Source organism: Labrus mixtus, chromosome 17 (genome assembly GCF_963584025.1).
Source record: "Labrus mixtus chromosome 17, fLabMix1.1, whole genome shotgun sequence".
NCBI lineage: Eukaryota > Metazoa > Chordata > Actinopteri > Labriformes > Labridae > Labrus > Labrus mixtus.
Window position 1 is genome coordinate 5,097,084 of NC_083628.1, and position 25,760 is coordinate 5,122,843.

A 25,760-nucleotide genomic window follows, 5' to 3' on the forward strand; every position below is an offset into this window, starting at 1 on the left:
CTTGGGCCCCTAGTCTTCAGTTGAAAGCTAATGATGGAGTAAGGCTGGTGGAGTAATGCATGCCCAAATAAATGGCTGGCTCCCTGAAAGGCCCAGTGAACGGGCCCTCCTTAGATGTCATTTAACAATATCAGCATGTGCACATTGCACCAGTAAGCCTTATCGATAGCCTTCTGGCTTCCTTGGCCTGGCTCCGATCAGCTTTTAGAGCTGACTGAAATACATTTTGTAAAAGGTCCTGGCATGGTTATGCACATTATCGGCCTAAGAATTGCAGTTCAGTGGGCCCACACACAACACATGAACATCACAGAAGAAAAGCTCATACCGTTTTAAGAAGAGGGGGTTTACATTTTGAAACAGGCAACAAAGAATAACATGCGTCTGGTTGTTGCTTGATTAAGTAATGACCAGTGACTGTAGCTTTAAAATCAAATGTGGTTTGAAAGCAGAAATTAAAGATGGACCATGTCTTTGCTGGCGTCCCTCTGCTCCCTCCTCCATGCTTTCGTCAGAATCTTGAGAGCAGCTACCTACACCTTTACTCTGCGCGGAGCTGCGCTCTCATGCCGACCGAGCAATTTATTGTCAATATAAAGATGGTGCAGCGAAGGGAAAACTTCACTCAAAGAGAAAAGAAAAATACCTTGAGCCAGAAACCAATCAAAAAAAGCTTTGGCGTTCTTCTGGAGCCAAAAGAAAGAATTGTTTCCGGGCCTGTCATCTATCAATCACAAAACAGTCTTCAGAAGAAAAAAAAAAAACAATAACACTCAAATCCCTGTCATGCGGGACAGATTCACACCACTAAACACGTGTGAACGAAGCATCGAGCTGCTGACAGCCCGACGGATTTATTAATTCCCTGTTTATATTAATTATAGCAATGTCCAAATATTTTTGCAGGCTTTATTAACAGATAATTTATGTTTTAGTCATAAAGAGACACAATTGTTTCCTGTTCACTGAAAGTTTGTGCTTGACTTCTCTTAGAAATACTCCAACGTAGTTACCACCTCGTTTCAAAAAGGAGGTGTTTAAAACTCTAACTTTGAGTGGCTATTTGAGCTGGTGTTTGTGAATTAGACACTTTGTGCAATGAGGCTGAATTGCTTAATATGGGGATTTTTTTTACCCCTAAAATAAATGGAGGACGGTTCATTTAAATAAACACAAACAGCAGCAGCACACAGAGATGCTGTTTGCTGTGCAGCAGATGTAGGGGAGCTTTACCTTTATAAGTAGGGCTGGGAGTCTTTGGATTCAATTGAGAATCTATTTTTTGATTCAAAGCGATTGTGGATCCATGGATTCAAAGTCTATTTTTGAATTAGTACAAACTTCAGGAGCTACTCCAGTCATCTGTGAGAGTGGTTAAATTCCTTTCTCCTCCATTTGGCATTCTCCTGAGTTAAAAAGCTAGCATTAGCACTGAGCAGGGAGTGACTCCCCCCCCCAAAAAAAAATACAAACAAAAAAAAACGATTTTTGGAGGTTATGAATCTATTTAAAATCTCAGAAGATAAGAATCTCTATTTTTGCATAAATTTATTTTTATTGTTTTCCCCTCCTCTAATTACAAGTCTTTTTGATTCAGTTTCACAGTGCAAAAAGCTGTGCAATACCTTTTGTAAACCAGGCCCATATTGTGTAAACATGCATTAAAAGTAATAAAAGTGTATAATAATTATGTGGCAGCATTGTGTTGAACACGCTGTATCCAAGTGAAGTTAAAATAAGCAGAGCTGGTTGAAACCAAAATCGTTTAATAGTAAGGACTGCATAGTTCTCCTGCACGGTCTGTCCCTGTCTGTCTCCCCATGATTCTGCAGCAACCCTCCCCCCACCTCCTACAGTCTGATGCCAAGGGTAAGATATACATCTGTCTAATTTCTTGCTTGTCAGCCCACCATCTGCTGCAGGATCAACATTAAAGACAGGAAATATGGCATCAAACTGTCAATCTCAAACCAAACACACACACACACACACCAGCACGGAGAATGTACAAGTTACTAATGTTGCAAACAAATTGTTAATCTGGTCTTTTTTTTTTTATATCAGTGTGATGCTTTTGTCGGGTTTTAGCCATTTTTTAAGACCTCAGTTCAGTCTGAAGCACAACGCAGTGATAGGTTTCAACTACTGTAAATAAAGCTAGTTAATGTTTCTTGTTTTAATGTTTTTATAAACAGTTAATGCACCAGCAGTAAAAAAAAAAAAAAAAAGGTTACACTAAGCTAATATTGAAAACTCAGCAGACTGCATCCAAATTGGCCCCAATCCCAATCCTGTGGATCAGCTTGAGAAACCCTCCAACTGCATCTAAGCCTTCTAATCTTATTAATATAATGGTCATTTCTTATGCAAAGCTTTAGCCTTCTAATCTCATAATTACAAGTGTATTTCCTTTACAAACCTTTCTTTCTCTCAAAACATTTTCTTTATGAACAATATTGGAGATGGGACGGAAACAATCTAATATCGGTATCGGGTCTGATATTGACGTAATTTACATATAATGACAAGTTACTGTAGCTTTAAAATAAAACCGTAGTGTGAGTACTAAAATCACACCACCTGTCTTGTGGGGGTGGGGAGTTGGGGTTCAGGTGGCAGGATATGACGTAAAAAAATAAAAAAATAAATAAAAGAATTGCATGGAAGGGGCAGATGAAGCAACAGAGTCTGACGCTCTAATGGGAAATGTTGCCTTAATGGTGATCCTCTGTGCAGTTCAACACGGTAACAATATCAACAAAAGAGCAGAAGAAAAGAGAAGAAAATACCGGCAAACAGTATTTTAATGAAACAGTTTCATTTAGTGCGTGGAGATCACACTCTTGTGGTGAATTTTCCTGAATATTTCCTGCTGCGTTCTCACATCAGATCACCCTGACTCCATGTGGAAAATGTACTAGTGGGCGGGCAGGAAAAATGTATCTGTTTGCATTCACACGCGCTGCTAGACTTGAACAGTTCAGGACTTTTTCGGGACTTTTGTGCATGTGTGAAAGTACAATTACTGTTTCATTGAGTCTGTGCAAATTATAGATCCACTGCCTTTCTTTTATTTTTGTGCAGCTGAACAAAGAGTTGCAAGATAAAATCACCAGGTTTATTTTTTTTCATGAGACTCATCTAATCTCCCCTTTAATCTCCTTTGTTGAGTAAAACCTCATTTGTCATCTTGAAGCCCTGTAAAAGCGCTAAAAGTACTATTAGAAACTGCTGGAACAATTTAACGAGCTAAGGCAACTGAAAAGAGGAGAGATTTCAGTCCTTTATTTTCTTTTCAACAGCAGCCTCTTCAAGGTCTCAAATGTGAAGGCTGTATATTTTAAAGGTAGCCTTTTCACATCTCAATAGCACCATTATGTCTTTTGACAGGGGGTTTGGGGTGGGCAAGAAGAGCCACTGCTTTTCTCTCAGGTCTACTTTTTTTTTCTTCGATTGGCACAAGGACACGGTTCAAGACAAAAAAAAAATGGCTTTTAATGTTTCTCCCTCAGAAAAGCTTTTTGCAATCCTTGCAGCAAGTTGGACATGTCACCAGCTGCTGCATTATGCAAAGCTGTTGTTCAAAATGCAATTAAGCCTTCTTTTTGAGCATTGACTCAATTAGTCCTCACATTACGGCTCGTGGTGGGGAAAAAAATTGTACCATTATAAAACACGTTTCATGTGTCAGAAACTGTCACAATACATCCTGTTAAATCATAATCTTACTTTGTCTGCGGGGCCAGAAGGTGTGAACTCGGTTCAATTAGCACATGTGAGTCGAAGTCGATCAAAGAAAGAAAGTCGTCTAATGACTGTGACATTATCCACTGACAGCAGTAATGAACAGGTGGTAACATCCCTCTGCTTGCTGACAGTCTTAATAGCTTGTGTAAGCTTGTGATGTGTTGAAAGCATTATCAGGCATGTGGGGGAGAGCTCTCGCCTCGACTCCTTCTGAAATGTGTCTTAATTATTTCGCAGGTGACGGAGACTCGGACGGGCCCACTTGGATGCAGTAGCTATGACAATCTGGACTCGGTCAGCTCGATCCTTCTGCAGAGCCCTGAGAGCAAGATCCATCTACAAGGTATTCCACACCCAGCATGTCGGTATTTTTCCACATGGGTACATTTTTTGGCCTCTAAAATTAGGGGCAAACTGTAGTTGCACAAGACATGTTATCGAGGGGATACGGCACATAGCTGGTGTCCTCTTAAGAATTGAATGTCAATGTGTTTTTTTAATTGGGACCAGGATAGATTTGCTCGGCAGACGCCTCTGGGGGAAGGAAATACGATCCTCTGTCTGCTCGTGTTCTAACGTGACTGCGTTCTTAAGTGTCTCTTAAAACATGTTCATAGACGCACCTGCATTCCAAACAGTTGCATGAAATATGCAAACTTCTCAGAAATTGGAGCAAAAGGTACTTCTGTCCATGCAGCCACAGTATATGACGAGACAATTAGAAGATTCTGCAGGTTATAGCTGTGCTTATAGTTCAGAGTTGAACTTTGGTGTATTTTTAGTCCATTGGAACATTTCCAAAATGAGTATTCAAAACATAAATTAATCACTTCCCTTACTCGATATTTAAAAAATAGACCGTGTGCACGTCACTCACAGATCATTTGTCAGTGAATGCAAATAGCAACTTTTTGCCCATTAGTGGTTCTGTTCTTTAAAACAAGATTTTCATTTTCTTAAACATTGACACAGCCAATAATTAGCGGAAGAGAAGGATTTCTCGCTGTGACAGTCACCCTGGGGAAAAGGGAATGATGAAACGCTGTGTAACTGTGGTCAAGTGTTTGAATAGCGTGATTGGTTCTTTGATTTATTCGAGTTTATGCAGGTTATTAAAAACCGGTTTTGAGAATCACAGAAGCCGCTTTTTCAATCCCCTCCCCTTTTCTTTTTTTTTGTTCCCATCTGAAGGGATCATTACTCGTCCTCAAAAATCAGAGAACTAAGTGGTTTGTCAAAGGAACACTTTTAAGTCCTCGACTGCCACTTATTCAAAGGACTCCATAGGTTTTGGGAAAAGCTTTATTGTCATGCATCAAATGCATTAGCCTTGCTCTTTGAAGACTGTTTTGCTACGCGATTGATAGATGACAGGCCTGGGAAAGATTCTTTCTTTGGGCTCCAAAAGAATGCCAAAGCTTTTTTTGATTGGTTTCTGGCTTCGGGTTTTATATGAGGCCAAATTATGTGTGAATGTGTGTGTGTGTTGGTTGCATTTTGTGTGTGGGTGAAGGGTGAGCCAAGGTGTTAAGTTATCTCCCTAAAAATGCATTCTTTTAAGAGCAATTATTGACTCTGCCTTTAATTAGGAAGACAGCTGAGGGTGTAACTTCTTCAGCAGTCATAGTGCTCTTCATGGTGCTCTTCAAAGTGATAGCACTTCACACAGCCCATGGAGAGGCGTGCAGTCAATGGAGAGCTTTTAAGGTCTATGCTGCTTAAATATATTTATAATGGGATCCAATCATTTAATTCAGCATGTTCTCCTTCTGCCATTAACACTTGTATGGGTAACAATTAGCCGTATATTTAATCCCTTGGCGAACGATATATTTCTGTCAAGTCAAGTCCGCGGTTTGCATTCAGAGAAAAAATAAGCTCCACTTTGCAAACCACACTGGTATAGGTTGAATATTTTCCTTCATTTGGGTCAAAAGCTTTTGTCTGCATTGACTCCCATGATGGTTGGATTAATGGTTCTTATGTTTTCTGCACTTCCCAGGCAATTCATCCTGCTTCAAAATAGTGTTGTTTTTTCAGCCATACAGGGAGAGCGCAGAATAATACTAAATTATTCTGGATCACTAGGGTTCTCTCTTTTATTCTTTAAAGATATGTGCTGATATTAAGAAACATGAGGCTGTGTCCATAGGCCATTTTTTTCCTTTGTGTCAACAACCTCAAGCAGAGATGACAGAGAAACACAGAGATGGTCGATACTTTGATATGTTTATCAGTGCACCAAGCAACTCACCATTCCAAAACCACATGCAGTTCAAAGATCTCGGAAAGCAAACACTGGTGGGTGTACATGTGGTGTTAGTTGATTGATTGCCAAAAGAAATTAATAGTGTAATAGATTTTGTAATAAGTCATTTAAAATGTTGCCATGAATGCTAAATGTTTCATTCTTGGGGCATTGTTTCATTGATGCTCGTGAGCTAGAGGGGCGTTGACTTTATTGTTGTTCAAATATCCTTCCGGGGTGCTGCAAGGATTGCTGGTCGCGGTTGCTTTTGTGTTGGGGAGGTTTAGCGTCACATGTTTTGGTAGTTGCAAAGGGATTAAAGGTATTTGTTGAAATCCTTTTAAGACAAAATTATCACATTGTAAGCTTAATGTATTGGCATTTACTTGAAACTATAACTGGGAGTGTTCGGACCCAAATGCAGAACACAGGAAAAAAAGGGATCCGTGTGGATAATCAATAGTGATGACCTCAGTGGGTACATGACAAAGAGGCAGGACACACCAGTTCAATAAATCCAAGAGCTGTAAGCATTCTTCGACTGAGCCAGGGACAGGCAGAATGCAGGTTGGGACCAGGCAGAAGGTTGGCAGGGTCAAGTTTGATGAACAGCGAGAGTCTCAGAGTCAGCTAAATCCACTGGCAATAAAACAGGTAAACTCACACTCATACAGGGAAACACAAAAAACATCGAGGGAAGGGAGGCAGAAAACCTCCCAGAAAGGATACAGAGACAGGACTCGGGACAGGGCCTTTCTGTGTGGAGGAGTTTGCATGTTCTCCCCCGGGCGTGCATGGGTTCCCTCCGGATACTCCCGCTTCCTCCCACAGTCCAAAGACATGCTCGTTAGGTTAATTGGTGACTCTTAATGGCCCGTAGGTGTGAATGTGTGCGTGGCTGGTTGTCCTTTTCAGTATGTCAGCCCTGTAATTGGCAACCAGTTCAGGGTGTACCATGCCTCTCACCCAATGTTAACTGGGATTGGCCCTAGGACCCAGAACGGGAAGAGTACTATAGATAATGGATGGATGGATGGATGGATAGATGGATTACTGTTAAATTTTGTCTTTGGCCTGTTTGGTGTATTTTAGTATTTTAGTATTTTTATCATCTGCTTAAGATTGCGGCTCAATTTGAAGGTACTGTATAGTTACTGAGTGATATTTTAAAAAATACCACTCTACTTTGGTCGAGTGGTTTGGGAGCACTTAGAATAATTTGATATGTAAAAAATCGCAAGGTTTAGTTTTAGGCAATTGGAGCAACTTGTGAACGTCACAGCAGTTCCAAAAGCAGCTTGATCTCCATTTATTTGCACAAAAGGCAGTTAGATTTCCTAACAGATTCACTGTGTCCCCTTGGCTGGGCTTTACAGTGAATGCCCGAAAAAACAAAAGCTTTGACGGCATTGTCCTCTTCTTTGACAACCAGCCATAAATGGACTTCACAAAGTATCCCTTGAGGAGAAAGACATTGTCTGTGCCCAGAACTGCTCTTATATGCACTAGCAGCTCTCAGCACAGCTAATGAACACCCACGATGTGTCTCGTTCTCCGATGCCTAGTGACCTTTTACCAGGCAATTAACTAAATCGCAAACTTTTGGCATTTAAACGGTGGGGAGGAGTCAAATCCGGCCAATGTGGAAGATCACGGATCACTAACAGCACTTTCTGAGATGCAAAATATGCACATGATGCAATATTTCAGCTCAAATTGTTATTTTAGAGTTTACACCGATCACTAAACATAATCTGTAAGGAGACCATTTGTGTTAAATCTGATAGGAAGACTGACAATATTCTTTAATAGTGAACACCATGGACATGTTGCTACTTTAGATTTAGCTCTTTATGGTGGTTTCTGTGTATTTACTCAGTCCACTTTTCTGAATTTGATCAGATGGAGCAGGAAAGACTTTTGGGACAAAGGATGAGGTTCAAACAGAACCGCTAAACCTGTGTTGCAGGACTCTACTGGGCTTAAGAGCCTGACTATTTTAAATGTTTGGTGGGATCAATCAATAAAGAACTGAAGGAGAATGCATACCTATTCTCATGCGGTAATGGATCACAGGTAGACATCAAAGAAAGACGGGGAGAGCTGAACTCTTTAAACTCTGATGCAATCTTTTTAGTTTTTTACCCTTCTTAGTCACACAGCTAGTGCGAGCAAGGGTATTAGTTTGGTTGGCTTGCTTTCAAAATCCTATGGAGCCAAAATTGTACTTGAAAATTAAGCTTGCTTCTAATAATGTGGAAATATGTGTACCTGATTGATTCTGTCCTCGAATAACACATGAAGAGTTGATGTAGTTCACACATGCATTTCAGGACAGCCCACTCCTGTAAATTTCCAAAGTTTTTATTCACACCTGTCCCTTACAGTATACAGGAAGGACAGGGGCTCATGAGGCAAAAAGAGCTTCCCTAGTATTTTCAAGGCAAATAAATAATAATAAATGTTTTTACCATTATACCAACGCTAAGTGTGAGTGGATACTTCCAATGTATCAATGAAAGAGTGGCGAGCAGAAAAGAGCATTAAGCAGCTTCATGACCTGCGTGAGGATCGCACTGGTCGCTCACTGGTCACATGATATAAACCAGTAATCACCCCCTCCAGTTCGCCTGCAGTGAATTTTCCAGAATACTTCCTTCTGCTTTAACACACTGGCTCATCCTGACTTCATGAGGAAATTCCACTATGGGGCTGGTGGAAAAAAAGTCTGTAGCTCAATGCAGACATTCTGGTAAATTTCCAGGAGTTTTTTGCATGTGTGAATACAGCATTATAGTCCTGTTTGAACAGGATAGCTATTCTTTAAATATTCAAATGAGAATCCAAAATAGGAAAGTTTAAAACAATTTGTTACCTCATATGAATCTTTGATTGAGATTAAGGACACAAATTGTTGGAAACTATCAACTGCAGATCATTTCTCATCAATGATTGACCCCCAAAGAGAAGATTTAGATCATTTGCCATATTGCATTACAATGAGCGGTGCGCATTTCATCGAGGTGTGGTCAATGCTTTGCATGCTTTTCTTGGTATTACACCTGCACCAGATCCCACCAATACGACAAATGTTATATTGAAACCAAATTTGACCCATGGCAAATTGATCTGAGTAAAATATGGAAAAATAAACTCTTATTTTGTATCCTGGTATCAGATTCATAAACTCATATTTAAATAACCAATCTTTCTTTAGTTTTCCAGTTTTGGATTCTCAGTAAGAATGAATAAAAGTGCCTCTTTGTTTTCTTTGCTTTGCTTTGCTGTTCTAACCAAACCATTTGTGATAAGATAAGATTGTGTGTGCTTTCAATGTTGGTCCAAAGATTGCAATGTATGTTTTCTTCTCATATACCAGCACCGAGGAAAATGCAGCCAAATGTTTCAGCTTTCAGCCCAAGGCATTCCTACCCTTAAACTGAAAAAGGGCCTCCAGCCACTTTGTCAACTAAATTTACCTAAATACACACTGGCTAAGAGATATGCAGAGATGTCAGCACTACACTGCCTGGATGAGAATAACCAAGAATGAAGGCTGACTGACTGATGACTGACTTCATTGACCTAATTTGAGTTATGAATGCAGTCTGGGCTATGGGGAAAATGACTAACACATTTTCATTCCACTTGTGTGTTTTTTTAGGGTTTTTTGAGCATTTCCATGAAGCCCCTTGTCTAGCCGGGGCTTCTCTCTCTGCTGTCTGTGAGGATGGATGATAAAGATTTTGGTTTTATTTGAGAAAGCTGTCCAAATATCTACCAGTTGGGGAATAAAAAGGTTTTTGAATAAGTTCAGAATTATACTTTTTAGAAGGCATACATTCAGAATCACAGTTTTGCACATCCCTTTTCTTGTTCATGGGACTCAGATGAGATGTCAGATTTGTGTATGTGATCTCCCGCTCGCACTGTCTGGAGAGAAGTAACAACCCACAACAAGTGCATTTTGTCAGCTTTTGCACTTTTATTTTTCTTGCACAATTTGAGTCTTTCTTAGATTGTTCTTTTGGACACTTACACGACATCCCTTTGTCTACCCAGTAAATGGACTTGAGTTTGTGTTTCACCCTTTTAGCCTTCTGACTACTCAAAGCTGCTTTTTACATCGCATGTCACATTGACCCATTCACACTGCATTCACCCACACTCGTGGCAGAGGCTGCTATGTAAAGTGTCAATCAGTATTAACTAATCCCATTCATACCCATGCACACGCCCGCCAGTCTCCGAACCCTTCGGCAATTATCATCTATCACCGTCTGACAGATGATATATGAGAATGGAGGATGTTAATTCCTCGGGAATTCAAGGGAATTCAAGGGAAGCCAACGTTTAGCGTTGAACGACCTCCAGGCAAGACTTCCTTTTCCGTGCAGCGTTAACGTCTGCAACGTCAACGCACATCATTCCTTGATCCATAACATTATCATGGAGCAACAGTTCCTCTGTTGAGTCTCAGTTGAACATAGAATATATGTTTTACAGCAGATTGAATTTGAGTGACTTCAGCGACATGAGAAAAAAGAAAAAAAGTAGAAAAAAGATATTTTTTTCTCGTGATTTACTTGCAATTAAGGAATAATGTTCGGCAAAAACATTATGAGGCAAATTTGTAAGAAGTAAAAATGCAAGCTTTATTAGTTCTCTCATGAAGAGGAAACTATTATAATTCTTGTTTCTTTGAATGGAGTCCAGATCGATAATTCCTGATGCATTTCAGGTTTGATCAGTGTGAACACAAGACTCATGCAGCACTTGGGGACTGTGCCCGAGTCCGCTTGTCATGTGTCCTCGAGTATGGTCAGCAGGATATGTGAACGCATCCGTGCTCAAACAGGGAAATGGGCCGCTATATGATGTAATGCTAAACGGCTCCAGACGGTTAAAAAAATGTGGTATCTGCGCAGCACAGGCTCGTTTCATCGCCTGAGCTGCACGATAGATGTGGAAGTAGGATGAGGGTCGTTGTTGGCATCTCAGAAATAAGCAAAACATCCACAGCTAGCAAGACGGACTCAGTACGCGAGTGGTTGCCATGGTAGCTACTTCCTCTTTTTGCTGGTGGATGTACATTACTGCCACCTGTTGTATCTGACTGTGTACATACACAGGTGTACTCGGGCACGGAACGATGTTACTAATGTGAATACAGACGAGCAGGGGAGAGGGGAAGGGGGGGAGCAATCAGCACCCTCAGCTGAGCCATTTGGGGCCAAGGACACTTCAACTGCAGGACCTTCCGGTTGAGGGATGACCGACTACCACCAAGACACAGCTGCTAAAACTCAATCCACTTGTATTTTTGATTAATTATATATGTATTTAGTTTCATTTATCTTTAATTCTTAAATCTTTTTTGCTTGACTTCTACACATTTTCTGTCTATAAAGTTGTATACTGACACTAGATCAATACTCTGGACATCTGAACATGTCGTCTTAGATTCTCTCTGACCAACTTTTAAACACTGAACACAAGAGCCTCCCTCTGCAACCTCTCCATCTTCTTCTTTTAGAATGAATAAACACATAAAAACTCTAATCTAGACCAGCTATTTAAATTGCTTATGAATTAAATAAGGGGGGATCATATTAGTATGCAGCACCATGTGAGTTACAACAAGGATGCAGTAATAGAAAACCCACTCCATTTGGCTCTTCTAATTAAACTTTTAATCATGCCGTTTTTCTTCTTACCCACTTTTTTTTTTTTTTTTGTCGCTCCGAATCTCAGCACTTTATAGACCTTGAGGCGCAAATGTAACTGCAAAAAGACTTTGTTGGAAAATACACACAAGAAAATGATTACAGACCTGTACAGACCACACTTTTTCAAACACTTTCTGAGTGATTGAAGGTGGAGGAATCGGCTTTTGGAAAGGCCTGGGATGGCATTCGGGTGGAAATTAAAATGCAAAAAGAAGAAAAAAGCTTTTTAGTTGTGGTCAGACTTCTCCTGCAGCCACTTTAAACTGTCTTCCCAAAATAACAGAGTTTTCAAAAAAGAGGAATGTTTTCCTTCTCACCCCTGTGGTCTGCTCTCTGTGAGCCAGTGGTGCTGCGAGCAACAGATAACACAATGCGGCAACACGGCGCTCCCTGGATATTCCCCCCTCTGCTTTCACTTCGATTAAGATTAGAATGCTGTGTTGGACTCTGACATCAAGGCAAGCTACCTATCAAAGCTTAAACTCTGTTTCTTTTTCTCCCCCACTGTTTGGCTTTGTAAAAAATGTTTGGCAAATTAAGCAACACCTTTTTTTTTTGCTTTTGCCCCGACAATCATCAGAATTAGAGATGGCACTGGAACAAATGTTTCACATCAGATTTCATGCATTACTCTGCAAAGCTTTGATCTATCTAACAGGAAACTTTGTATTGCTTGGAAATAAGATCCGCAGAGGTTTTATTTTCGAATTTTGACAAGTTTAGGGACTGTGTGCATGCTACCAAATGCACAGCTTTATTGGCAGTTAGATACGGTAAAAGGAAGGGGATTAGCATTTTTTATTAGGACGAGCTATTTGAGGACATGCAAGAGCAACTCATTGATCTTTCTCTGTCACCCACGATGAATTTGAGCACACTCATGCACACACTCTGATGTCTCTGAAAATGATATAATTGACCTTTTTTTGTGTTTCTAATTAACATCTGTGCAAAGAATATTCTGCATACGTTGCAAAAGCTATAAAAGGGGAGCCTGCAACTCACAGAAAAGGAATCCTGTTTTTGAATGAATCGCAGTTTGTTTGGTCCCTCAAGTTTAATCAGAGCGTAAGATCCACACTATTTAGCTTTATTACAATTGGGATTTAAATACACTTTTGTTGCCCGCACATTAATTTGTTCTTTGTTTGTTTGTTTGTCCTCTCTCCAGGCTAAAACTTAGAAAACCCGATGATATTGGTTTTGGCTGGATTCTCACTTCCTGCCTCCACTGGGACCGAGATGTAAAAATAGCTTATTGAAGGGTGTTAAATAAATGAAGGCGGGAATTATCAAGTAGTAGTTAAACAAGGATTTTCATTAGACTGAGAATCTTATTTGAAAATGTGTTACAGGTGGTGTTGGGAAATAAGTAGTCCCATTTTATTTCATTTAGAGCGCACTCACACTAGGCAATCCGTACAGTGCCCAAGCACACTTCTCCCCTAAAGACCAGTTCGTTTGACTAGTGTGACTGCTCCGATCCATGTTCAAACACGGTACACTTCATTGGCCTTGGCACAGTTGGAAGAGGTGTGCTTGGCTGTATCTGACTAACATGACTCAAAATAAGCCACAAAGTCAGTAAAGTTGCCGTCTTAAACTCTGTGTTGTTCTCCGATGTGCGGACACGGACTCGGCCGTGCGCCCTTTTTAATTTTGAGTCCACCTGTCTTGTAAACTGAGCACGCTTCATGATCACGTAAAGCCATGCATGTGTTGTATAACGACGTTTTGTACAAGAGGTAACCGTGCTCAGGCCCGGTTAGTCCTGGAGCAGTGTGAGTGCAGGTCAGCGGGGGAATGGGGAGGGGGTACAATCATGCTTCAGCATGGTACTGGACAACTGGCCCCTAGTCTGAGTTGTTCATTCAAAAATGGCAACAATCCTTATTTGGATTGTTGCCATTTTTGAAATAGCAATATCAGCAAAGGGCTTTCCGTATATTAGGCAGAAAATGTGAATATTCTTGGTGTAATTTGATTTACAAAACACACACACAGGAAAACACTGGGGATTGAAAATGGCAAATTGGTGGCTGATATTGGGCCAAAGAAAGATAAAAGGACCTGGAACCTCCGCAAGCCATTACCTTCCAAGGACCCAATCACCTCCAATATGGCTGTCATAAATTAGCTCCACAACAAAAGCAAACTAATTTGCTTCTTTCAATCCCTGCCACGCGATTCCTCTCTTTTCTTCTTCCTCCAGTTTCCTCAACAGCCCGTCTTGGAGGAGCCATGAGCCTATCTGGGAAGATTTATGAATATGTTAGAATAGCCTGAGCCAACAGTTTTCAAAGTGGTGAAGTGAAAATAAATTAAAGGGGCCCTGTAGGCGAGTCGTGCGGAGAGTGATGAATGAGATACTCATTGCTCGGTCGCTCGATGCCTGTCCCTCTTCCTGCGAGTGAAAAGCCTGCAAACATTATGGGGGAAGACAAACAAACATACAAATCAATTAAGTTGTTTTTGATGACAGACGGGTTGAAAAATTGATTTGGAGACTAAAGTATATCAGTAAACACAACGTCCTGGGTTTACCAGAGAATCATTTACTGAGGGGAAATCTTCAGCGGAGAGCAAATGTTGGACGAGCACAACAATAAACAGATGGAGGCATTTGTGTCTCGTTCTCTTTCTCTGCCACTCAGTTGCGCTGTCTGTTTTTCTCTGCATCGTTCTCCACATTCTTCTCGAAACACAAACATGCTACATTGTTCAAACTGTCGGAAACCTGCACTTTGAAAAACAGAATGTTGGAAGAACTGAAGCGTCTTTTTGGCTCGACACAAACTCATTTCTTTTTCTTTTTTTATTTCACACAAAACCCTTCAGAAATACTGGACGGACTTGTCACAACGCTGTCACTCAGCCATTGGATTGGTTCTGGCTGAACGTAAAGAGTTCTACTTCGTATTCAACAATGCAAGTTAAAAAGGTGTAACATATTCTAGGCTTTTATGTGTTTGTGTTAATGTTATTAAATCATGACTAGGAATGAACACGTTTGTAGTCTTAGGCCTGAATATGTGTTACGACAATAGGAGTCACTATTTGTATTTCAAAATAAAATAGAGAAAAAAAGGTATCAGATATTTATTATTTCAATTTGTCCCCAAGAAGAAAAATAGGTATCACTCTAAATTAAGGTCACAAGATTCACCAGTTAACCAGAGAAAAAAGAAAGGTCTGCACACTGTACAGCTCCTAATGAGCAACATTTTCTTTTTTAAACAGGGCAACATTTCGATCAAAAGGATTTTTATGCTTTTAAAACATTTAATTGTCTTGCACCTGTATGCACTATGCTTGGATGTGCGCCACATAGGATTTTCTGTTCAAAAGTTTGAACACATTGCTACTAATTGTTGGTAATTTAATGGATGATTTAATGTTTCTTTAAAGGTAAAAAAAAAAACCTTCAGATCAAACATGGAACTGAAGACGTTCAGTCATAATGAACTCATTAATGATATTGAGCTATTAGAATAAGAAAAACAATTTTTTTGAGTTGGCAATAAGGCAGAATTAATATAGATGCCATTTTATGACCTATGAAAGCGATTTTTCATAGCATTTTTTCTATATTGTTTATTGTAATGCCTGAAGTCAGGGTGGTGAGGTAGCTGTCAGATTAAGTGTTGAAAGGCAAACCGCAATAGTGATATGTTTGGCTGTTTTAAGAAAGCCCAAAAGTGTGTCCCAAAGTTCTACTTCTACTTGAAAAAGAGATAACACATGCTGCTTTGTCAACATGGGTCACCGAAATCAAGACAAACCAAAATGTTCCTCCCTTTAAAGTAGCTTTAAAGTAACAATAGTTAAGTTTTACATTCTCTAACACAAATGCAAAACCAAAACGTGTCCTATCAAACATTTTCTACAAGATACCAAGATTAGTTTTTCTTCTTTTACCCCCTAAGAAACTATATGCTAACGTGGGCTATGTGTCACGGTTTGTCACAGTAGCAGTCTGAAGTATTGAACCACCTCCCCGGACAGGCCGAGGCATTAGACCGAGGCCCAGTTTCCCTTATGAAACATGCGTCATATCGCCCAGAGAAGTGATAAAGCAGGATAATATCCATCAGGATAGATGGCTGCACACATTTCTTCACTTTTACCGAACATGCTGAAAACCCCTGCTACCTGATGAAATCTTTCCACGTTGACCTCAAGGTCAGCTTTCAATTGGAAGTGGTCAATCAAGAGTGAGTTTCCATTTGGGCCAGCATGACCGTAAATCTCCCCTCCCCTTTCCTCCTCTCCCCCTTCCTCCCCTCCCCTTCCCAATCCGGCTGCATGCTGCCATTTCAGCAAGGGCCATGGTTTTACGCTCAGTCTTTTTTTTCTCTCTCTCACAGAAGAGTGTCGTCAGTTAATGGGGGGGCAAGTGGAGTTCCTTACTTTATTCCTATTTTATATTTAGAAGGGCCAGTGAAGTACGGAGATGTCGTTAGAGACACTTGGTGTGAGGCGTTACCTGAGCTGTCAGCTATAACGTGTTTCATGTATCATGTAGGCAGAAAGGTGTTACATTCCAATTAAAAGCATCGGTAACTAATTACATTACATAGCCTACTGAAAGGGCATTGCATTAAATAACATTTTTAAAAAAGTCACAGTGCGTCTTATGCACAACCAGCTCACTGTACATCATCCTGCTTATTTCACAGATTCTTACTAAAGATTTAAACAGTTAGAAATCACACATTGATTTAAAATGAATACAATGAATGAAGAAACTGTCTCTTGGATTGCATGGTAAGAAGGGCTCAGCAACAGTTAATTCTGCAGCCTTTCTTAAACAATCTGCTTAAGTGTTTATAATCCACATTTAGCCGACCCCGTCCATTGATGGTGAAGCAAGTCAAAGTGAACACAGGAGGGCTGGAAATCAGCGCAGCACCTGATTGAGGTTTTCTGCCTTACAACTGTTAAGTCTGTTCGCTTCTTCTTTTCCACTCACCGGTCTTTAAAAGCTTTTGTATCCCGTGAAGTGTTTACTTCACATGCACACATTTTTTTCAACTTCTTTATCCTTCGTTTTTCAGGGTTGGTCATTTCTGGGAAGCTTCAGTGACACCTCATATTTTCATACTTCGCTGCATAATCACTGCAAAGCTTTATGAATATTTATTCTGGTTTGTCCTGTTGCTTTATCTAAACTCTTTGTCGTCGCAGCCTCCTCTGCTTCTATCTTTATTTTTTCTTGCCCTGTTTAGCAAGACGAGCAGATATAAGTAAACGTGGTGGTGATTATTTGAGCTCAGCGTTCTCTTCCGTCCTCTTGTAGACGTGGAATACCTCTGGCCTTGGCGGTGAAGCGCTCAGAATGCAGGCTGGGTGCACAGCAAGGGTAGAGTACGCACAGGGAGGCAATGGATTGGTACTTTACATCCGGACCTCACGGCAGTCATCATCAGGTTTTTTTTTACAGGATTACAGCAGCTGCTGTAGAGATGACGGCTCCTTCTTTCAGTCCTTTTTCAGATTGCAGATTTATTGATTGCTGTCGGGTGTTAAGAGCGTTTTAACTGACGTAACAAATAGTATTTGCTGGATAAAATGACCACCCCAACCTTTAAGGTCTCTTGTTTTGTCACTGCTAATTGCTTCTCACTACCTTTTAGCCACTGTGAGCACTGACTTGATTACAGTTAGTCGTTCAGAGTCTGTGATCTGCAGCAATCACAACAGTCCGCTCTTCATAGCAGCGGTCACCACCAGACTGATACCCAATAATCAACCAATTACACTTGAGTTTTCAACACAGCCACTTAAACATAATGTATTTATTTCCAACTGATTGGATGATTTACTTGAGACTCAAAAACTGCAAAATATAGAATTGAATGATTTCAGTAGCAGTGTGGGGCGGCAGTAGCTCACTCTGTAGGGACTTGGGGTTGGGAACTGGAGGGGCCGTCCGGTTCTAGTCCAGGTGCGGACCAAAATGTGGAAGTTGGTCTGGCAGCTGGAGAGGTCGCAGTTCACTTCGCGAGTACTGCCGAGGTGCCTTTGAGCAACCCCCGACAGCTCTAACACAGTCTCTGAGTAGCAGAATGTGGCAGCCCCACTCTGAAATCTCTCCACTAAAGCATGTCCACAGGTCCTGTTTGTGCATGTGTGTGTATTTCGGGACTCAAAAAACAGAGTGTTAACCAGAATTTCCCTCATGGATTAATAAAGTAAGTGCAATAAATAATGGATTTATTTAGCCAAAAATACTATCTACCCATCTACATTTTTGTATATTGGCAACTGAAATAGTAATTTAGTATTCATACTTCTCATAGATTAAATAATCACCTAACCAAAATTGGAGCCTTAAAAAATATCTTGTTTTTGTACTTTGCTTCTCATTGTAAGCTTTCTGTCCAACAGTTTCTTCTTGTATCAGAGGATTGTTTTCGTTTTTTGAGCAGCATATGCAGCAAATGTGTTCCTTCCCAGTGCAGAGAGACGAGCATTATTTCAGTTCTTTTTTTTTACATGGATGTTTGACGTAATTTCTCTGATTAATCTGCGCTTTAGATCTGACATGTGTATACAGCACATCCTGACACTTTGAGGGCAATTGTATCTTTTATAGCTGGAATAGAAATGTCAGCGCTTGTCATACGTCTCTCCTCCTCCTCCTCCCCCCTCTCCGGGGTTCTTGTAAAACATGTGATTTCTGCAAGAGCCTGCACAGGGTGTGAACGAAAGCAGCCCGCATTCGTCTTTGCGTTTCCGTGTGTGTGTGTGTGTGTGTGCACATAAGTATGTCACAGTAGCACAATCTCTCACCAGCTGAAGCCCTACTGCTACTGCTGTGTGGGGGACACATGGCAGCACACAACGGAACAGCTCGAGAGAGTGCAGCTGAAGTGCACAAGCAGCCAACAGCAACTACACTTCATATTTTGAAACATAGCCACGATTAAATGTGTGCTGAGAGTATCTTTTTTTTTTTTTTTTTTTTTTGCTAATTCACAAGAAAATTACTGTATTCAAGTTGCAGAGGCGGACACTTTGATGGGCCATTTCCCCGAAAAATAAACGTATCAAATTTCTGCCAGTGTGATCTAGCACACAGGGGGGAAAAAAACGAAAAAGAAGAAGAAAGTCATCACTGATTTACTTTTTGCTCAACTTGTTTGTCTGTGTCCAGCACAACTGGCAGTAATTCAGCACCATGGAGAGCTCATCTTCCTCTCCAGACCGCCTGCCCCCTCCTCAATCCTGCAATTGCTTCAACATGCAATTTCAGCAATTCTCCCTTTTTTTTTCTTTTCCAGGAAGAAGGCGCAGGAAGCTATGAATGCCAAGGCAATTTTTATATGTAATTTATGCTTTCACTGTGATTACTGCACCTGTATCCTTTCTTGCTTTTTTTTTTTTTTTTTTTTTTTTGAGTGAACAATACGAACGAGTGGTTCCTTTCAGAGATAGCGGTTTAGGGGGATATTGTATGAAACACAATGCGTTGTGCTTCCCTTTGTGTTCTGCAAAGATAGAGTGGTGTGTTGTTCATGCGCTTCTGCAGACGCTTGTATGTTAATATGTTCTAGGAAATTGGATTTGCCTCTTTTTTGTTGTCTTTTTGTTTTAAAAATATTTTTGCACCATAGATCCCCACCTCTAAAAAAAAAAAAGAAAAAAGCCTCAGCAGTTCCTTAAAGGAGGGCTGTTGTTTTTTGTTTTTTTTGCTGCACTTTGAATGAGAAATTCGGGGATGGAAATATTGATTGAAATGTCCCAAACAATTATTCCCCCCACACACTCACACACACACATACACAAATTGAGATTGCAAAACACAAACTCAGAGTCCCGTCTGATCGCACAGGCCGCTGCCTTCCAGAGTGCCGAGAACACTTATGATAATCTGCGATAATCTACTCAGCGCAGACACAGCAACACATTATCCTTTTCTCGAATGCTAAGTATGCCTCGTCGAGAACTTTTCAAAAAAATGCTAACATATTCTGAGCTCTGAGAATAGCTGCGGTGGAACATGTTATCCTCCGTCAGGCCCAACACACACACACACACACACACACACACACACACACACACACGCTGTCAAAGACCTAAAGCTCTTTCTGTAAAGGGATGAAAAGTGGATAAATAGCTACTTTTCGCTGCACCTTTTTTACCTCTTTAGTTGTGGTAGAGGAGCCCGTGTGTGAAATGGGCCAACGCAGCAAATCTTAAAACTATATATTTGAAGTGTCTAGGGATCAGCAGGGTGCAGTGGGCAAGGCTTGGACTTGCAGAAAGAAAAAAAAAAGAAACAGGCAATCTTCCAGTTCAGGGGTCTTTGGTTTTGTATCACGGCTGAAACGATCACCTCAGATGGTAATTTAATGCCCCCCCATTGAAGTAACGCACTTTAGTGCACCAGTGGATTAAGTAATGATTATTTTGCGAAATTGCAGCCACACAATGGTCAATTAATCTTTAATGAAAGTGTAACTTATGAGGCGGAGCGTGGCATTGCAATAAGCAAGGCAACTGCTTGCCAGGGCAGTTATAAGGCTCGGTTGCGGGGCCTGCACTCCTCATCCGTCTATCGGTGTGTAAAAATAGAGCACGCGGCGATGAGACGTAATGAAAAGGTAAAGTCACAGGAGCATTTTTTTTTTCTTCCTTTAGCATTCACGGAATGTTTGCGGGCCCCGCCAAACCAATACGTGAAGGAAATCTATCAGCACCTGATGTATGCAATGAGATTAACGGCCATTTTGAGGTGCTATTTATTTAGAGCGAGCAAAGGTATAAGGGTTGAGGGGAATTATGTGCACTGACAGAGCATGAAGTTGGAAGTTATCAAACGGCTGCACGGGAATTCCAATGCGCACCTATTTATTTATTTCTTCGGCAGCTCTTTTAATGATTGTAAGTGCGACTCACTACTTCAATACCCGATGTTTTCCTCAGCCTATACCTGCCTCTGAGCGGAATAAACTGCAGCTTTATGGCCAAATCATTCAACATGTTTGCGCACTTACACAACAAAGCCACAAAGATAAATGTTTTTTCACTCTGATTAGTCGCATTTCTTTGGCCAGAGGGGGCTTCAAATCCTCTGACTCATCCCCCCCCCCCCCCCCCACTGCACCACCAAATGTTGATGGATTTACTTTCTATTGCATGACATCATCCCCTACACCAGGAGTGGGGGGAGGACAAGACATGAAATTTCTTCCAGTACTTGAAAACGTGCACGGTGCGAGCAGAGGAGGTGCGGAAAAGCGGAGAGTGATTGATGGAAGTGAATGAGAGCCAAAGGAAGACGGCGGGGACGAGTCCAGGGGCATGTGCACGAGTGTTACGGGGAGTGGGAGAGAGAGTAATGAGGTAAGACAGCGGAGATGTGTACAGAGACAGAGAAAGAAAAAGAGAAGGAGAAAGAGTGGGAAACAAGGGATCACAAGAGTGATAAGTGCTGAGCTGAATGTCAGCAGCATCCCCAACGATTTCTTCTGCAATCTCTCGGTAACCACACATTGATATCAGAAAAAGAAAACGTGTGTGTGTGTGTGTGTTTGAGTGTGTGTGTGTGTATTGAAGGAAACTTGGGGGTATGATGTACTGATGAAGAAGAAGGCAAAGCGAGAGGGAGTGCGGAGGCACTCGGCGTTATTGTGCACCCGGCCGCTGGCACCAGCACTGTCAGTGAGCAGCGTTGATCCGTGAACTTGCCATCTGGATTCTCCCACAAATCACATTAAAGTTTCAAGCCCAGGAATACATCAAGCTAAATGAATATTGGATCCAGGGGCCCGCAGACAGGCCTGATGGAGAGAAAGCCCAGTGCAACCCAACTCTTTTGTGGTCAGACATGATCCATCCATCCTTCCATCCATCCATCCCCCCCCCCCCCCCCCCCCCCCCCCCCCCCCCCCCCCCCCTCTTTTCTTTTACTCCCTCCTGCCATCCCTTCCCTTCGTCTGTTGCCTTTATGAGTGATGGGCAGCAGATCTGATGATGGAAGACGCCCAAGGACACATCAGAAAGATGGCTGCAGGAGCTGGGGATGAAACCCCGGACCTTCTGGTTGAGAGACGACCGACTGTCTGTCCACTTCCTTTAAAGTGTAAACTGCTCCACTCCAATTCAAAACCTGTTCAAAGATTGTAGTCCAACCACTGGATAGACTGTATGAATCAGCCCACAGTAAAACCTGTTATGGTTGGCTAACAGTATTGTGACCTTTGACCTTAAACACACTCTGAATAGTGAATAAGAACTATTACCAGTCAAACCCTAAGATACAGGGTCCCACATTTTAATAAGGTCAGACTGAAGCACTCTTTTGTACACCATATGGAGCTTAATCCCACATCAAAGTATGTTGAAGGCCTGTGTTGAATGTGTCCTTTTATCTTGTATTTTTTTTTACGTTTATATCTTTGTGTTGTAAATGGAATTTGTTTTTTGGTTCGGTGTCCAAGAACAAACTTACAAAAATAAAAAAGCTTTGAGGCGGCTGTGGCTCAGAGGAGGAGTGGGAGCAGTTTGATCCCCAGCTCACCCTCCTTCTCTGCATGTCAAAGTATCCCTAGGCAAGATACTGAACCCAAAATTGATATGAAGGTGCTATACAGGGTGCAGTCCATTTACCATTCACGTGTGAATAACTAAGTGACAACAAATATATGCAATATTCATATGCTCCAGCGATGGCACGGAAAATAACGCCTCAAAACATTGCAACGTGCGTTTTTCATTTCTCAAAAAGCTGCGGCAAAACCCTGCATTCTTCGTCCCGACGTTAAAGGCCTGAAAATCCTGTAGTGACTGACAATTAGCATCAATTACTGATTCATAGAAACAACAGATATTTCTACATAAACAAGCAAAGACAGTTTATGCTAATTTACATCAAAGGCTGTTAACATAAATGTGTACGTGATGTTTCTGAGGCGATTCTTGGCGTATATTAAGACCTTGATTTGCTCCTCAATTACCCACATTTTTTCAGTTTAGTCAATGCTGTGGGTGTAGATAAGGGGCATTAATTATACCACATATACATAACGTGAGAGATACCATTGGATTACATGACAACACCCTGAAAATGATTCATGTGCACAATATGGAATTATATGCTTACTTTCCCTTTCATTTCAGCTGCATTGTGTTGCTTTTGCATAAACGGATTCCTTTCTCAACCCGAAGGTGAAAATAATACGTGAGCGAGGGGGGAAAATAATGCAATCATTCATCATTCAATAACATGTTAGGTTCTGGTTCCTGGTTGCATATTTTTTTCTGCTGAAGCTCTGTTTGTGCTCAAGTAAAACCTATTAAGGAAAATATTGCCTCACCGAGATGCTGTTTCATATGAGAAGGAAAAAATCTATTTAGTTTCTTTTCCAATCCAGTGGCTTGCAGAGCGAGGGATTTATTTTCCCCCGGCCTGGAGTGAAGAGAAAGCCTTTACTGTTAGCTGTCCAGGCTTCAATTCGATGAGATCCCAAGGGTGAGATATGGATTGGCTCCGAGTCTAAAAATTATAAATACCTTGTCAGAGTGAGACTGAAGTGGTACTTTAGCTTTAGCCCCAAATTGGCCCCTGGATTACAAATTCAGCCATTGCCATTAGTGTATAATTAGCAGAATGCTGCCAAGCAGGGTATGAAAACCACAAGCAATCACAAATGCTAACACTTACACTAAAGCCACTACAAAATGCAGACAAAAAGAAGGAGCTAAATAACACATCACAACACAAGGCAGACAGCAGGGACCAATCACTGTTATACATCATCACATCATGGTTGATCTGCAGCAGCTCAAGCTGAATGCAGTCAAGCTTTTCAGCAAATCCTTTGGAAAATAATGAGTGTTTATAACGCAAAACGATCTTTGAAGGGCAATCGGCCACTTCACCGCCACTCTCCAATTATGGTAACTTTTTCTCGTTTACAAGATGCAACTCAGTTTTTACTCCTCATGTTTTTTTTAATTGCAAGATAATAGAAAAATATATTCTCTTCACTATGGCTCCCTGAGGATTTGTGGATTCATTGTTCAGTGCATGAATGCTGCACATTTCAAATTCCACTTTGAGTCAATGGTTTGCTTTTTTAAAACACACAAAAAAAAAAATGTTGAGCAAGGATTGAATTGTGTTTTCTTTAATCTTGAATTGTACTTTGTCATATAAAATGTCCTATAAATAAATCATGTTGACACACATGTGGGACTAAAACTTTCCCGTTCCTCTCTGTTCTAGGTCTCCAGGTCATTTTCCCGGAATACCTGCAGGAGAAATTTGTCCAGTCAGCTCTGAGTTACATCATGTGCAATGGAGAGGGGGAGTACGTGTGCCATGACAACCAGTGCATCTGTCAGTGCGCCAACGAGTATCCCCAGTGCAACTGTCCCATCACCGACATCCAGATCATGGAGAACACGCTGCTAGGCATGACTGAGTCCTGGGTCTCCTCTTACAAGGACTTTGAGAACTCTGGTGAGCTAGAAAAATCCCTGTAACTTTTGTTTACCCAGAAAATTGTGTGAAATATGGCAACCTGTATTGCAATTAAACAGATTAGAGATTAGATTAAAGATTATTAACAGTCTACAAGGGAAAAATCCCTGACAAGTTTAAGGTCCTATGAGGAGTTTATAACTGGTTATGCAAAAAAACTGAATTTAAAAATGTTAGGCTCAGGTCCAAATATACAGTTATTGAGACGGTCGGGGATAGGCTCAGAGATAACATGCACAGGCTGGATTTTTCGTCCACCAGGGGGCGCCAAAATCGACACAAACACAGTTTCTCACAGGAGCTTTAAGGTTGATCTATCCACACAAGGGCTTTTTATTGTTGGTCACAGTCAGGAGAATAATCCTAATAAATATAAACAATATTTGCACAAACTATTTTAAACCACGTTCTATAGTTTCATAACCGAGTCTTTCCTTTCTCACTGCCAGATCTACACAAGCTACATTTTACTTTCCCTGCAGAAATATCCGATGAAACTGTCTTGTTTTTGTTGCATATTGAGGACAAGGTGCATGGACTTGTCTTGTGATAATTTCTCAGCCTATAAAAAGCTGATTAGAAAACACTGATGTCATAGTTGGAAGGCATTAGTATCACATATTACTTACTAATCTTAACTTGATGTTTTCAAAGAATGATGACAGCAAAAACAAAAGGTGTCAAATGCTTGAAGGTCATGGCAACTAATATCCTCTTCCATACTGAATCCTCCCTTTCCCTTTGAATTCCACAGCAGTTGCCAGTAAAATATTGGACACAGTGAAAGGGAAAAAAAACGCATCTACTGCCCAGTTGTTACATGGCAAGGCCTCTACATTTATCTATTATTGATACCATATAAAAGTGTCCCAATAAAAACCTGCCAGCAACAGATAAATATATTTATGTGCCATAGAAGAAAGTTACAGTGAGTCATGGAGGTCGCTGAGTGCAGTACAGCTGTGAAGAGGTGCTTCAAAATAAAAGTACCAAATAAAGTGACGAGGCCAAAAAGTGCACACTCTAAACAAAAGAAGAAGAAAAGGGAATCAATAAGTTCTCAGATAGTCTTGTGTCAAGTATGTTTCCAAACACTTGTCTTTGATTGAAGAAAAGAGACGTCACCATTTTCATGCTAACTATATTTAAAGCATCCATGAGGGGTTTTCATCTGGTTATGAAACAGGCTGAAATTAATATTGATGCCTCCCTAAAAGCTGCAAAAGCAAACAAAACCATCCAGCAGAGGGAATGGTTATTCTGTAGAGTTATTTTTAATGCTTCTAACCGCTGCTGCAGGGTAGGTGTCTGATGATGTGGACAACTGCACACTGATGAAACGGCCTTTATTTACATTTTCCAATGCAAAGATTCTCAATGAGTGAAACATCAGACTTTTACAAGTAAACAGGATTACATTTTTTTTTTGTAAAAAACACTACTCCCACCTGTACAGGACAAAGTCAGCAAAGAGATCAGAGGTACCTCTTTGTCCACAAGGGGCGCCAAAATCAACACAAAGTTAATTATGTACTTACTGTAC

The 25,760-nt window shown here is 40.9% G+C and overlaps 1 protein-coding gene across 1 annotated transcript in view; it reads left to right on the forward strand.

Moving 5' to 3' along the window:
* Positions 1–25,760, forward strand: part of brinp1 (bone morphogenetic protein/retinoic acid inducible neural-specific 1) — a 133,418-nt gene that overhangs the window by 89,788 nt on the left and 17,870 nt on the right. Inside the window, exons 5-6 of the mRNA XM_061061156.1 lie at positions 3,985–4,090; positions 23,960–24,196. Coding sequence (XP_060917139.1) covers positions 3,985–4,090; positions 23,960–24,196 — 343 coding nt within the window. The remainder of the gene's footprint in view (positions 1–3,984; positions 4,091–23,959; positions 24,197–25,760) is intronic.